The sequence below is a fragment of the Orcinus orca genome, chromosome 2 (genome assembly GCF_937001465.1).
Source record: "Orcinus orca chromosome 2, mOrcOrc1.1, whole genome shotgun sequence".
NCBI lineage: Eukaryota > Metazoa > Chordata > Mammalia > Artiodactyla > Delphinidae > Orcinus > Orcinus orca.
In genome coordinates this window covers 186,084,035-186,099,103 of record NC_064560.1, presented here as the reverse complement: position 1 = coordinate 186,099,103, position 15,069 = coordinate 186,084,035, and the positions used below count along the sequence as shown (strand labels likewise).

The 15,069-nt window shown below is 42.8% G+C and overlaps 1 protein-coding gene across 7 annotated transcripts in view; it reads left to right on the top strand.

Moving 5' to 3' along the window:
• Positions 1-4,466: 4,466 nt before the first annotated feature.
• GALC (galactosylceramidase) overlaps positions 4,467-15,069 on the top strand; it is a 63,107-nt gene continuing 52,504 nt past the window's right edge. For 2 of the 7 annotated variants that reach the window (XM_033417947.2, XM_033417999.2), the window contains exon 1: positions 4,467-4,730. In XM_033417947.2, coding sequence (XP_033273838.1) covers positions 4,536-4,730 — 195 coding nt within the window. In that variant the 5' untranslated portion in view covers positions 4,467-4,535. Of the gene's footprint in view, positions 4,731-4,817; positions 4,966-15,069 lie in introns of those variants that run through there. The other 5 variants (XR_004480369.2, XM_004262307.3, XM_033418117.2 and 2 more) reach the window with 3 other exon arrangements.

Genomic DNA, 15,069 nt, shown 5'->3' with positions numbered 1-15,069 from the left:
TTAAATAAAATGTATCACCAAAAATTAATCTCACCTGCTTTTTTTTTTAACTTTAATGTGGCTACTAGAAAATTTCAAATTATGTATGTGCTTTGCCTTACATTTGTGGGATGGAATTGTACTCGATGTTTAAAAAAAATCTTTTGAGCCATGGGAACCTCTTGTACTCTTTTCTTCATGCCTAAGACTTGAAATTAGGTGGACTCTAGAATTCTTCCCCTGGTAGGAGTGCAGAAAACGGTATTGACGATCCAAAGAAGAATAGACATATCACAGGTGAAATAGGAGGACAGCAAAACTTCCTGGAGTTCCTTTATTGGAACTAATCCACGCATTAACAATTACCAACAGGGACTTCCCTGCTGGTCCAGTGGTTAGGACTCCACACTTCCACTGCAGTGGGTGTGGGTTCAATCCCTGGTGGGGGAACTAAGATCCCACATGCCGCGCAGTACGGCCAAAAGAAAAACCAAAACCCAACAACAACAACAAAAAACCCAAAAAAACAATTACCAACAAAAGAACTACAGGTGGTGAAGGCATTGTTTAAAGTAGGGTAAATGCAGACCCAGAGGCTGAGAATTCTTTGCAGTGATCACAACTGGTCTTGATTATTACCTGGTGTATCAGTCAGGGTTCTCAGCTGCAGACAACAGTACCATCTTTGGCTAACCTGAGCAAAAATGAAAGACTTAGAAATCAAGATAAGGCAAAGAATTGCTGCTGAGGCTGCAGAACCTGTCTTGTGAAATGGGCCAAAGGACTAGAAAGACAGCCCAGGTCATCCTGCCTGAGCAATAGGTTAGGATGGCACTTCTCACCCTACTGCTCCTGGCACTTGAAGCCCATCTGGTGGAGCCTCTATGCCACCACCTCCTCTGCACTCTGACACTGCTCCAGGGTGCTTTCTCAGCTGTCCATACATCTAATCACTCTTTCAAGATCAAAGTCACAGGTTTGGGGAACTGACTGAGGGAGCTGGGTCACTGGGGCTCTAGAGCCCATGCTGCTGGGGGTGAGAAGAGGGAGGATGTGGCGCCTTAACTCCTGAAAGAGGTGGAATCTGCCTCCCACCAAGACTCGCATGAGGGGAATCAGCCACACGGGACATGGATTTGGATGAGTGTAGACAACAAAAACAGAAAAAAAAATTCAGACCAGTACAAAGACAGGAAGAATCATTTTCCTCAGGACTGTCTTAGTTTTGTGGAGAGCAATAAACTCAAGAGCTACACTATAGTTAATCTGTATTCTATTTATGTTATTATTTATATAATAAACCCTTTCATAGCATGCAGTATGATTATATATATAAATATAAATATGGTGGTCACTCTTCTAAATGTTTCATAAATATTAATTCTGCTAACCTTCATATCAACTTCTCTATCATCATCTCTATTTATGGATGGTTAAACTGAAGCCCAAAGAAGTAAAGTAACTTGGCCAAAATCACACAGCTAGTAGGTGGTAGGAGAGATTTGAAGCTATGTAGTCTGGGGTTCCAGGGCTGATTGTTTAACTACTATACCACACTGCTCCTTACTATAGCAATTTTTATCTGTAGTTATGCTTAAGAAGATGTTTAGTAAGCAATATATAATTTATTCCGTTATGTGGGTTCTATCCTTTGAACCATTTTTACTGTCTTTATATATAAAGCCCTGAGTTTACAGAGAGAAGTCATTGAATAGCGGGTGATGTAATTAACAACTGCAATCAAGCAACTTATGTACAAGTTGTAAAGATCAGAAAAATGACAGATGTTACAGGATAGTTCATGATAAGAAAATACTTCATACTTTTGGCCCCAGAGGACTCTTACTTTAAGAAATGTTTCCAACTTCTTTTATAAATAATTCTTTTTTCTTACACCCTTATATGATTTTTCAGTGATTTTCTAAAAATCAAACTTTTATTTTGTTGTGTCAAGATATTGAGTCCTATCCAGACCCCTGGTTATACAGGAATTTACTCATGTTTTCTAACAGAGCTTGTAAGGTTTCATTTATTTACATTTAGAGCTTTATCCATTTGGCTGTTATACTTATGTGTGGTGTGAGGTATAGATCTAAAATTTGATCTTTTCCCAAATAGTTATCCAGTTGTCCCAATATCATGTTTTAAAAAGCCCATCCTCTTCCAGTGATTTAAGACACCATCACCTAATTCAGACTTCTAAAAGTAAAGCCATTTCTTAACGTGAGACAACAGACTTTATCAATAACGTTTCATTAAAAGGCAAGATTGCTCACTTTTCTCAAGACCATCTGATTTTGATCACTTCAGAAAACTGAGAAATTTGCTGTGGCTGAAGTACAGCTGTGATACTCAGAAACGTTGCTTATTTAAGAGAAAAACTGTCCTTACTTTTTAAACTCATCTGACTTTTGAGAACTGAGAGACGCTTCTTTCCTACTGTCTGGTGTATATCAGGGACCCTGAAACCACAGAAGCAAGGGAAGTCGAACACACAATCACTTGTCTGATAACGGCCGTTTCCCTTTATCTCATGTCTTGAGCACATCTGAGTGCCGTGCCCAGCAGTTCAAGGATCTCTCTTTCTCAGCTTGTATTTACTGCTTTTTTATTAGAAACTTTTTTTTTTTTTTTTTTTTCCGGTACGCGGGCCTCTCACTGTTGTGGCCTCTCCCGTTGCGGAGCACAGGCTCCGGACACACAGGCTCAGCGGCCATGGCTCACGGGCCCAGCCGCTCCGCGGCATGTGGGATCTTCCTGGACCGGGGCACGAACCCGTGTCCCCTGCATCGGCAGGCGGACTCTCAACCACTGCGCCACCAGGGAAGCCCTATTAGAAACTTTCTCGTCTAATGGTTTCCTGAGCGTAGATTAGAAATTTGCAACAAGAGACATTTTCCCTGGTAAGGAATTACTTTGGTTATGAACTAATGGGAACTAGTGGTACATATTTACTGTTAAATATTCTGTTTCCTCTTTTACAAATATCACACATTGCACAAATATTTGTGGTGTGCCTTCCAAATACAAGGTGCAACAGTGTGTTACAGAATGACATATGCTGGGTTCTGGTTTCAACTTCCCAGTTTCGCTTGTATGGTATTTTTCCCTCTATTTTCTTCTAGTTACATGACTATGCAGATGTTACATGCATATCCCAGATATAAAATCTCAGGGTTGGTAGGAAGCTTAGCAGTTACTTGATTTATCAACCACGTCTTGCATCCACTGGTGCTCCGCTCATGTTTAAAATTTTATTAGAACAGATGGATCAGAGTGAGTTCAGAGAAGGTACATCTGTGGAACTTGACAAGTTACTGACTTGAATCACAGAATGGTGATTGTAAGGAAGGTAGTTCAGATAAGTGCTGTATGGGGAAAAGAAGAAATGGAAGAAAACAAGTGGCCAATATACAGGGAACTATATAATTTATCATACAAGCCAGAACATTTTTGAGGGTGAAAGGGATACTATCAATAATTATGTTAGGACAATAGACACAAGCTGGGACTGTCCTTGGTAAATCACAATAGACCTATAGTAATTTAGGAAGGTGGAAAGAGTAAGCATACTGTCCATTAAGAACCTAGAGATATCATAAGGGCCTGACGACTGTGTTTACGGGACTGCCCAGATAAATTTTTCCTCCTGGTATAATCGTAGTCTTGACACTTAAATTTACGTTTGCAGTTAAGGGGCAAAACAATCAGATCTGGGGATCAGAGATGCTTTCTCTGCAGCCTCTCAATAGTCTCTTCCGTTTGTTTCAATACCAAGGAAATCAGAAATCTCAGACCAATGCCGGATGTGGCAGGAATCCCAGGACAATCCACAACTTCTCTGCCAATTTAGGGTTATCTGCCTGGAACCATTTCAACTGGCAGCGGCAAGTACCTTATGAAGCAACCAGGATGAAGTTGTTACCAGAATGAAGCTGTTACCAGGATGAAGTTGTTACCAGGATGAAGATCCATGTCAGCTAAGGCTTGCTAAGTGTGTCACGCATTCAGCTAAGATTTACTGCCTGTCTGTTGCCTTACTCGTATTTCATTTAATCATATGTCCCCATGCGGCTGCTCTTCTTGCTTCATCTTACGTAAGAGGAGACTCAGGCTCATAAAGCTAAGTGACTCCACCAAGGTGACAGCTGAACAGGGACTAGGATAGAGACTCAAGCCTGCTCCTCTTTCTCGTTCTGCCACGTACTGGCAGGTGGCAGAAGCGCCCGGAGACGTTCGGGGAGGTCCATAATAGGCCACGCACTGCCCTGCTCCCTTGGCCTTGGACATCCACCTCCCCTTCGATAAAGTGCTCCAGTGGGTGAAGCCGAAGGAGAGGCAGCGAACGGATACACGCGAAGGCTTAACTCGGACCGTGAACTTCGGCCGAGTAGGAAAGGCTCGCTCCGCCCTCCCCCAATATTACGGCGGCTGCGTCAACGAGCTGCGGCCCACACTCAACATGGCGGCGGCGGCGCCAGCGGCCTCCTGCCCTTCTCCATCATGGCGGCAACCGGACCCGCCTCCGCGGGCGCCGGAGTCATGTGACCCACACAATGGCTGAGCACCTACTCCAGGCTTCCCGGCAACGCCAAGTGAAAGTCATGACGGCCGCCGCGGGTTCGGCGGGCCAAGCCGCGGTGCCCCTGCTGCTGTGCGCGCTGCTGGCGCCCGGCAGCGCGTACGTGCTCGACGACTCCGACGGGCTGGGCCGGGAGTTCGACGGCATCGGAGCTATCAGCGGCGGCGGGGTGAGCAGCGGGGGGTGGGACGCACGGGTGGCGTCAGGGCACAGCTCCGTCTCGCCCCACAAGCCCCCGCGGCGTAGCCCAGCGTTTCGACGCTCTCCCGTCGCGGCCCGGCTGCTGGCGGGCGCCCTTCACCTGGCTGTCCGGACCCGCCGGCCGCGAGGCTGTAACCTGCGTTTGCTGGTATAAAATGAACTTGTAGAGCCAGTTAGATTTAACAAATTCGGGGGTCCACCGAGTAAGTGACAGGTCTAGATAGTGACAAGGCTGGAGCTCAAACCCTTCCTTTCTCTGGGCAGCGGGGCCTGTTTGTGTGTGGGGTCTCTTCGCCTTGGAGAGGGCACTCTGGGAGGGTCGCTCCAGAGACGGCCAGGGAGCCGAGGAGCATCCGTCTGCTGAAGAGGATGCCCCAGTGGGATGCTTTGGCTGTGCCTCTTCTTTTTTAGGGAGGGGGTTCGGGAGTCCTGGACCAGTACTGCAGGATGCGGTTGGGCTCTTTCAAAGGGTCAACTACCGAATAAGTTTTTTTTTTTTTTTGGCGGTACGTGGGCCTCTCACTGTTGTGGCCTCTTCCGTTACGGAGCACAGGCTCCGGACGCGCAGGCTCAGCGGCCATGGCTCACGGGCCCAGCCGCTCCGCCGCATGTGGGATCTTCCCGGACCGGGGCACGAACCCGCGTCCCCTGCATCGGCAGGCGGACTCTCAACCATGGCGCCACCAGGGAAGCACCCGGATAAGTTTTTGTTTGGAGGCACAGCAGGTATCTCAAGGCCTCTTTAGGAAGGTGAGAGGCTAGAAACTGTCTGGGACTTTTTTTTTTTTTTTTCTTTTTCTAATGGCAGGCTACACCAGTATCAACTGATAGTTTAGGATTGTTTACTGTTGGAGGATTGTTTTCCCCTGGGATGGCAAAGGCCTAAGGGGGTGAGTTGCCCTCTGGAAGGGGCAATGCCTCATTGGTGGCTATTTATGTGTGTGAGGAGAGGGAACCGATGGGTCACCAGTCAAGATAGTGACTCACCACCGTTAAGATGCGTAAGAATCACCTGGTCGTTTGTTTCCATGCAGACTCTGGCCTCCCCGCCAGCTCCCATTCTGACTTTACAGTTCTGGAGTGGGGCCTGAGAATCTGCTTTTTAACAAATGCGCCAGTGCCTTCTCATACTAAATGTTGAGAGAACTATTTTCCTGATTCAAGGATCTCTGGAGCAAGCGGTTTTCTGTTTTTTAAATAAAATTTTAATTTAAAGATAGTTTCTGATGTACAGAAAAGTTGCCTAGACAATACAGAGTTCTCATATACCCTGTAGCCAGTTTTCTCCTGTTATCAGCATCCCACATTAGTACGGGACATTTGTCCCAACCAATATTAATTACGTTAATGAAAGTCTGTACTTCCTTTCATATTTCCTTAATTGTTACCTAATGCTCTTTTTCGGTTTCGGGATCCCATCCAGGATACTAATTGCATTTAATTGACATGTCTTTTTAGTCTTTTTTAGGCTGTGTCACTTGGGATAAGTATTACCTGGGCATTTTAAAATACTTATGTTAAGGGAGACATGAGGGCCATTCCAGCTTAATGCAACATTTGTGTGGGCACAGCTGGTAATTTCCTTAGTTCCCTAGTCATGCTGATGGGTGGCTCCTAGGCCTGGGAGCTTGCCACAGTAGCTTGATTGTTCTTGGCTCCTAACAATTTACTTAGTCCTGTCTCATGCTCTTTGTAACCATTGTCTTGTCTTTGTTTTATCTCCTTGTGTTTGTAGCTTTTGGGTCCATGGGGTTTATGGTGGCAGATCTTTGGGTGAGAGTGATTTTCTTTTTTGTACCCCAGATCATAGCTAAAACTGATTTTATTTGAAAATGGTAAGGCAGAATTCTTGAATTGGTTGAATGGGTTGTTTGTTGGGTTGAGTCAGATTGGTGCTTGTATCCTTAGATGCAATTCGGAACCAGCTTGAATGCTTGCTTGCTGGGTGGATGTTTTGGGCTGGTCTCAGCCTATTGATAACCAGTGCTGTGGAGGGACTGGTCCTTGAGCTTCTTTTTATTCTTTTTTTTTTTTTCTAACGTTTTTATTGGAGTATAACTGCTTTACAATGGTGTGTTAGTTTCTGCTTTATAACAAAATGAATCAGTTATACATATACATATATCCCCATATCTCTTCCCTCTTGCGTCTCCCTCCCACCCCCCCTCCCTATCCCACCCCTCTAGCTGTTCACAAAGTACTGAGCTGATCTCCCTGTGCTATGCGGCTACTTCCCATTAGCTATCTATTTTACATTTGATAGTATATATATGTCCATGCCACTCTCTCACTTTGTCCCAGTTTACCCTTCCCCCTCCCCATGTCCTCAAGTCCATTCTCTAGTAGGTCTGCGTCTTTATTCCTGTCTTGCACCTAGGTTCTTCATGACTTTTTTTTTTTTTTTTAGATTCCATATATATGTGTTAGCATGTGGTATTTGTTTTCTCTTTCTGACTTACTTCACTCTGTATGACAGACTCTAGGTCCATCCACCTCACTACAAATAACTCAATTTTGTTCCTTTTTATGGCTAATATTCCATTGTATATATGTTCCACATCTTCTTTATCCATTCATCTGTTGATGGACACTTAGGTTGCTTCCATGTCCTGGCTATTGTAAATAGAGCTGCAATGAACATTGTGGTACATGACTGTTTTTGAATTATGGTTTTCTCAGGGTATATGCCCAGTAGTGGGATTGCTGGGTCGTATGGTAGTTCTATTTTTAGCTTTTTAAGGACCCTCCATACTGTTCTCCACAGTGGCTGTATCAATTTACATTCCCACCAACAGTGTATGAGGGTTCCCTTTTCTCCACACCCTCTTCAGCATTTACTGTTTGTAGATTTTTTGATTATGGCCATTCTGACCGGTGTGAGGTGGTATCTCACTGTAGTTTTGATTTGCATTTCTCTAATGATTAATGATGTTGAGCATTCTTTCATGTGTTTGTTGGCGATCTGTATATCTTCTTTGGAGAAATGTCTGTTTAGGTCTTCTGCTTTTTTGGATTGGGTTGTTTGTTTTTTTGATATTGAGCTGCATGAGCTGCTTGTAAATTTTGGAGATTAATCCTTTGTCAGTTGCTTCATTTGCAAATATTTTCTCCCATTCTGAGGGTTGTCTTTTCATCTTGTTTGTGGTTTCCTTTGCTGTGCAAAAGCTTTGAAGTTTCATTAGGTCCCATTTGTTTATTTTTGCTTTTATTTCCATTTCTCTAGGAGATGGGTCAAAAAGGATCTTGCTGTGATTTATGTCATAGAATGTTCTGCCTATGTTTTCCACTAAGAGTTTGATAGTGTCTGGCCTTGCATTTAGGTCTTTAATCCATTTTGAGTTTATTTTTGTGTATGGTGTTAGGGAATGTTCTAATTTCATTCTTTTACATGTAGCTGTCCAGTTTTCCCAGCACCACTTATTGAAGAGGCTGTCTTTTCTCCATTCTATATTCTTGCCTCTTTTATGAAAGATAAGGTGACCATATGTGCATGGGATTATCTCTGGGCTTTCTATCCTGTTCCATTGATCTATATTTCTGTTTTAGTGCCAGTACCATACTGTCTTGATTACTGTAGCTTTGTAGTATAGTCTGAAGTCCAGGAGCCTGATTCCTACAGCTCCGTTTTTCTTTCTCAAGATTGCTTTGGCTATTCGGGGTCTTTTGTGTTTCCATACAAATTGTGAAATTTTTTGTTATAGTTCTGTGAAAAATATCAGTTGTAGTTTGATAGGGATTGCATTGAATCTGTCGATTGTTTTGGGTAGTATACTCATTTTCACAATGTTGATTCTTCCAATCCAAGAACATGGTATATCTCTCCATCTGTTGGTATCATCTTTAATTTCTTTCATCAGTGTCTTATAAGTTTCTGCATACAGGTCTTGTGTCTCCTTAGGTAGGTTTATTCCTAGGTATTTTATTCTTTCTGTTGCAGTGGTAAATGGGAATGTTTTCTTAATTTCACTTTCAGATTTTTCATCGTTAGTGTATAAGAATGCAAGAGATTTCTGTGCATTACTTTTGTATCCTGCTACTTTACCTAATTCATTGATTAGCTCTAGCAGTTTTCTGGTAGCATCTTTAGGATTCTCTGTGTATAGTGTCATGTCATCTGCAAACAGTGACAGCTTTGCTACTTCTTTTCCCATTTGGATTCCTTTTATTTCTTTTTCTTCTCTGATTGCTGTGGCTAAAACTTGCAAAACAATGTTGAATAATAGTGGTGAGAGAGGGCAGCCTTGTCTTGTTCCTGATCTTAGTGGAAATGGTTTCAGTTTTTCACCATTGAGGACGATGTTGGCTGTGGGTTTGTCATATATGGCCTTTATTATGTTGATGTAAGTTCCCTCTGTGCCTACTTTCTGGAGGTTTTTTATCATAAATTGGTGTTGAATTTTGTCGAAAGCTTTTTCTGGATCTATTGAGATGATCATATGGTTTTTTTCCTTCAATTTGTTAATATGGTGTATCACATCAATTGATTTTGCATATATTGAAGAATATACATTCTTGCATTCCTGGGATAAACCCCAGTTGGTCATGGTGTATGATCCTTTTAATGTGCTGTTGGATTCTGTTTGCTAGTATTTTGTTGAGGATTTTTGCATCTACGTTTATCAGTGATACTGGTCTGTAGTGGTTTTTTTTTTTGTGACATCCTTTTCTGGTTTTTGTATCAGGGTGATGGTGGCCTCGTAGAATGAGTTTGGGAGTGTTCCTCTCTCTGCTATTTTGGAAGAGTTTGAGAACGATGGGTGTTAGCTCTTCTCTAAATGTTTGATAGAATTTGCCTGTGAAGCCATCTGCTCCTGGGCTTTTGTTTATTGGAAGAGTTTTTTTTTTTTTTTTTGGTGGTAGCGGGCCTCTCACTGTTGTGGCCCTTCCCGTTGCGGAGCACAGACTCCGGGCGCCCAGGCCCAGCGGCCATGGCTCACGGGCCCAGCCGCTCCGCGGCATGTGGGATCCTCCCAGACCGCAGCACGAACCCGTGTCCCCTGCATTGGCAGGCGGACTCTCAGCCACTGCGCCACCAGGGAAGCCCATATTGGAAGATTTTTAATCACAGTTTCAATTGCAGTGCTTGTGATTGGTCTGTTCATATTTTCTGTTTCTTCCTGGTTCAGTCTCGGAAGGTTGTGCATTTCTAAGAGTTTGTCCATTTCTTCCAGGTTGTCCATTTTATTGGCATATAGTTGCTTGTAGTAATCTCTCATGATCCTTTGTATTTCTGCAGTGTCAGTTGTTACTTCCCGTTTTTCATTTCTAATTCTATTGATTTGAGTTTTCTCCCTTTTTTTCTTGATGATTCTGGCTAATGCTTTATCAATTTTGTTTATCTTCTCAGAGAATCAGATTTTAGTTTTATTGATCTTTGCTATTGTTTCCTTCATTTCTTTTTCATTTATTTTTGATCTGATCTTTATGATTTCTTTCCTTCTGCTAACGTATGGTTTTTTTTTCTTCTTCTTTCTTTAATTGCGTTAGGTGTAATGTTAGGTTGTTTATTTGAGATGTTTCTTGTTTCTTAAGGTAGGATTGTATTGCTATAAACTTCCCTCTTAGAACTGCTTTTGCTGTATCCCATAGGTTTTGGGTTGTTGTGTTTTCATTGTCATTTGTTTCTAGGTATTTTTTGATTTCCTCTTTGATTTCTTCAGTGATCTCTTGGTTATTAAGTAGTGTATTGTTTAGCCTCCATGTGCTTGTATTTTTTACATACTTTTTCCTGTAATTGATATCTAATCTCATAGCATTGTGGGCAGAAGAGATACTTGATACAACTTCAATTTTCTTAAATTTACCAAGGCTTGACTTGTGACCCAAGATATGATCTATCCTGGAGAATGTTCCATGAGCACTTGAGGAAAAAGTGTATTATGTTGTTTTTGGGTGGAATGTCCTATAAATATAAATTAAGTCCATGTTGTTTAATGTATCATTTAAAGCTTGTCTTCCCTTATTTATTTTCATTTTGGATGATCTGTCCACTCGTGAAAGTGGGGTGTTAAAGTCCCCTACTATGATTGTGTTACTGTCGATTTCCCTTTTTATGGCTGTTAGTATTTGCCTTTTGTATTGAGGTGCTCCTATGTTGGGTGCATAAATATTTACAATTGTTATATCTTCTTCATGCATTGATCCCTTGATCATTATGTAGTGTCCTTCTTTGTCTCTTGTAATACTCTTTGTTTTAAAGTCTATTTTGTCTGATATGAGAATTGCTACTCCAGCTTTCTTTTGATTTCCATTTGCATGGAATATGTTTTTCCATCCCCTCACTTTCAATCTGTATGTGTCCCTAGGTCTGAAGTGGTTCTCTTGTAGACAGCATATATATGGGTCTTGTTTTTGTATCCATTCAGCCAGTCTATGTCTTTTGGTTGGAGCATTTAATCCATTTACATTTTAGGTAATTATTGATACGTATGTTCCTATTACCATTTTCTTAATTGTTTTGGGTTTGTTGTTGTAGGTCCTTTCCTTCTGTTGTTTCCTGCCTAGAGAAGTTCCTTTAGCATTTGTTGTAAAGCTGGTATGGTGTTGCTGAATTCTGTTAGTTTTTACTTGTCTGTAAATGTTTTAATTTCTCCGTCAAATCTGAATGAGATCCTTGCTGGACAGAGTAATCTTGGTTGTAGATTTTTCCCTTTCATCACTTTAAATAGTCTTGCCACTCCCTTCTGGCTTGCAGAGTTTCTGCTGAAAGATCAGCTGTTAACCTTATGGGATTCCCTTGTATGTTATTTGTTGTTTTTCCCTTGCTGCTTTTAATATTTTTTCTTTGTATTTAATTTTTGATAGTTTGATTAATATGTGTCTTGGCGTGTTCTCCTTAGATTTATTCTGTATGGGACTCTCTGTGCTTCCTGCATTTGATTAACTATTTCCTTACCTATATTAGGGAAGATTTCAACTATAATCTCTTCAAATATTTTCTCAGTCCCTTTCTTTTTCTCTTCTTCTTCTGTGACCCCTATAATTCGAATATTGGTGCGTTTAATGTTGTCCCAGAGGTCTCTGATACTGTCCTCAATTCTTTTCATTCTTTTTTCTTTATTCTGCTCTGTGATAGTTATTTCCTCTATTTTATCTTCCAGGTCACTTATCTGTTCTTCTGCCTCAGTTATTCTGCTATTGATCCCTTCTAGAGTATTTTTAATTTCATTTATTTTGTTGTTCATCGTTTGTTTGCTCTTTAGTTCTTCTCGGTCCTTGTTAAACATTTCTTATATTTTCTCCATTCTATTTCCAAGATTTTGGATCATCTTTACTATCATTATTCTGAATTCTTTTTCAGGCAGACTGCCTATTTTCTCTTCATTTGTTACGTCTGGTGGGTTTTTACCTTGCTCCTTCATCTGCTGTGTGTTTCCTTGTCTTCTCATTTTGCTTAACTTACTGTGTTTGGGGTCTCCTTTTTGCAGGCTGCAGGTTTGTAGTTCCCGTTGTTTTTGGTGTTTGCCTCCAGTGACTAAGGTTGGTTCAGTGGGTTGTGTAGGCTTCCTGGTGGAGGGAACTAGTGCCTGTGTTCTGGTGGATGAGGCTGGATCTTGTCTTTCTGGTGTGCAGGCCCATGTCTGATGGTGTGTTTTGGGGTGTCTGTGACCTATTATGATTTTAGGCAGCCTCTCTGCTAATGGGTGGGGTTGTGTTCCTGTCTTGCTAGTTGTTTGGCAAAGGATGTCTAGCACTGGTGCTTGCTGGCCATTGAGTAGAGCTGGGTCTTGGCGTTGAGACAGAGAGCTCTGGGAGATTTTTGCTGTTTGATAATATGTGGAGCTGGGAGTTCTCTGGTGGACCAATGTCTTGAACTTGGCTCTCCTACATCAGAAGCACAGCCCTGATGCCTGACTGGAGCACCAGGAGCCTGTCATCCACACGGCTCAGAATAAAAGGGAGAAAAGAAAGAAAGAAAGAAAGAAAAAGATAAAATAAATAAAGATTAAATTAAAAAGTTATTAAAATAAAAAACAAAAAATAATTATTAAAAAATTTTTAAAGTAATTTAAAAAAAAAGAAAGAAGAGAACAACCAAACCAGAAAGCAAATCCACCAATGATAGCAAGTGCTGAATAGCTTATTAAAAAGAGAAAAGAAAAAAAAGGACAGAACCCCAGGACAAATGGTAAAAGCAAAGCTATACAGACAAAATCACACACAGAATCATACGCATACACACTGACAATAAGAGAAAAAGGGAAATCCACCTCCTCAATTTGGGGTGATTCATTGCCTGTTCACGTATTCCACAGATGCAGGGTACATCAAGTTGATTGTGGAGATTTAATCCGCTGCTTCTGAGGCTGCTGGGAGAGATTTCCGTTTCTCTTCTTTGTTTGCATGGCTCCCGGGGTTCAGCTTTGGATTTGACCCCGCCTCTGCATGTAGGTCGCCGGAGGGCGTCTGTTCTTTGCTCAGAGCGGACGGGGTTAAAGAAGCAGCTGATTCGGGGGCTCTGGCTCACTCAGGCCGGGGAGAGGGAGGGGTACGGATCCGGGGCGAGGCTGCGGCGGCAGAGGCCACTGTGATGTTGCACCAGCCGGAGGCGCGCCGTGCGTTCTCCCTGGGAAGCTGTCCCTGGGTCACGGGACCCTGGCAGCGGCGGGCTGCACAGGCTCCTGGGAGGGCAGCTGTGGATAGTGACCTGTGGTTGCACACGGGCTTCTTGGTGGCTGCAGCAGCAGCCTTAGCCCATCTCTGGGGTCCGCGCTGTTAGCCGCGGCTTGCGCCCGTCTCTGGAGCTCCTTTAAGTAGCGCTCTTAATCCCCTCTCCTCGCGCACCAGGAAACAAAGAGGCAGGAAAAAGTCTCTTGCGTTTTTGGCAGTTACAGACCTTTTCCTGGACTCTCTCCTGGCTAGCTGTAGGCCCACTAGCCCCCTTCAGGCTGTGTTCACGCAGCTCCCTCCCACTGGTGCAGGTCCCGTCCCTATTTTGTCTCTTTTTTCTTTTTTCTTTTGCCCTACCCAGGTACATGGGGAGTTTCTTGCCTTTTGGGAGGTCTGAGGTCTTCTGCCAGCGTTCAGTAGGTGTTCTGTAGGAGCTGTTCCACATGTAGATGTATTTCTGATGCATTTGTGGGCAGGAAGGTGATCTCCACGTCTTACTCTTCTGTCATCTTGAAGCTCCTCTCTGTGCTATTTACTATGATTGCAAGATGCCCTCAGTGATAGAAAACCTTGAAAATAAAAAGTTTATTACTCACAGGTCCTGGAAAGCACATGGCACACCTGGGCCACACAGGGAGGTTGTAGGTAGAGAGGGGGGTGTGGGCCTGGGGTTCTGCTTTCATTAGGGTCAAGGGTGAGGCCTAGGGTTTTGTGGGCTCACTTTTTATTGGTGAGTTCAAAACTTAAGAGTAGAAATTTAAAGTGCAGGAAGAGAAAAAACAAATGACCCTAATGATGGTCAGTCATCGAAATCAACCAAGATCTCATACAAAGAATCCCCCCCACCCCCTCCCGCCAACCCCAGCCTGGCTCTTTATCTAGTTCTGTGGCTGGCAGTGTGTTTATTTGAGATAGCTATCTCTGAAGTGGATAACCCTGGAGTGGATGCCTTGGAATCAAAGCTTAAGTCCTGCCCTTCCATTACAAAAAAGGAAAAACCGACTGTTGGGGATTACACTACAATCCACCCTTCATGCCTAGGCATCAGTCAGTGGTGAGGACGTTAACTGCCTGAGTAACTGATTTACTAAAAGTCAGGGATAGGGCATGTTGTAACCTAGAAAGGATTTTAGTAGCACTCCTATAATAATTATATCGAACAAGCAGTAGTCCTGAAATCCAGCTGGTAGCCATTGACCCAAGCTTAAAGGGTCACACCTTGAAACGAGATCAGTGATGTTGGGGCCCTAGGGATCCATTCAAAGATTAGATAATGTTATGATTAACATCTTGGGACATCTGGTGTAAGTAGGTTTGAATCTGTGCTGAGTTGGTGGATTGCTCCGTATCGCACCCAACCACTGTCTTAGAATAGGTCAGTTCAATTAATGGATTGTGTCTCATTTGAGGAGGCAGCGATGCAGGTGTGTTTATAAAGTTAGGCCTCTATGGTGCAAATATTTGATTCAGGTTATTTCATAAGAGGCATTTCTACGGAAACAAAAGAAAAACAATGGTTAGTGGTTGGAGCAGATTATAAACCTAGTCTGAGGCCTGAGGGTAGCCAGTTGAGATTTCTAGATGTAGGACTTGAAGCATATTCAGACGGGGTGGGGACAGATGGTGGCAATCATAGATTTTCCTGGTTTGTAGTCTGAATATCTCTGGTGGTGGGGGGGTTCTTTCTGAGTGGTCCA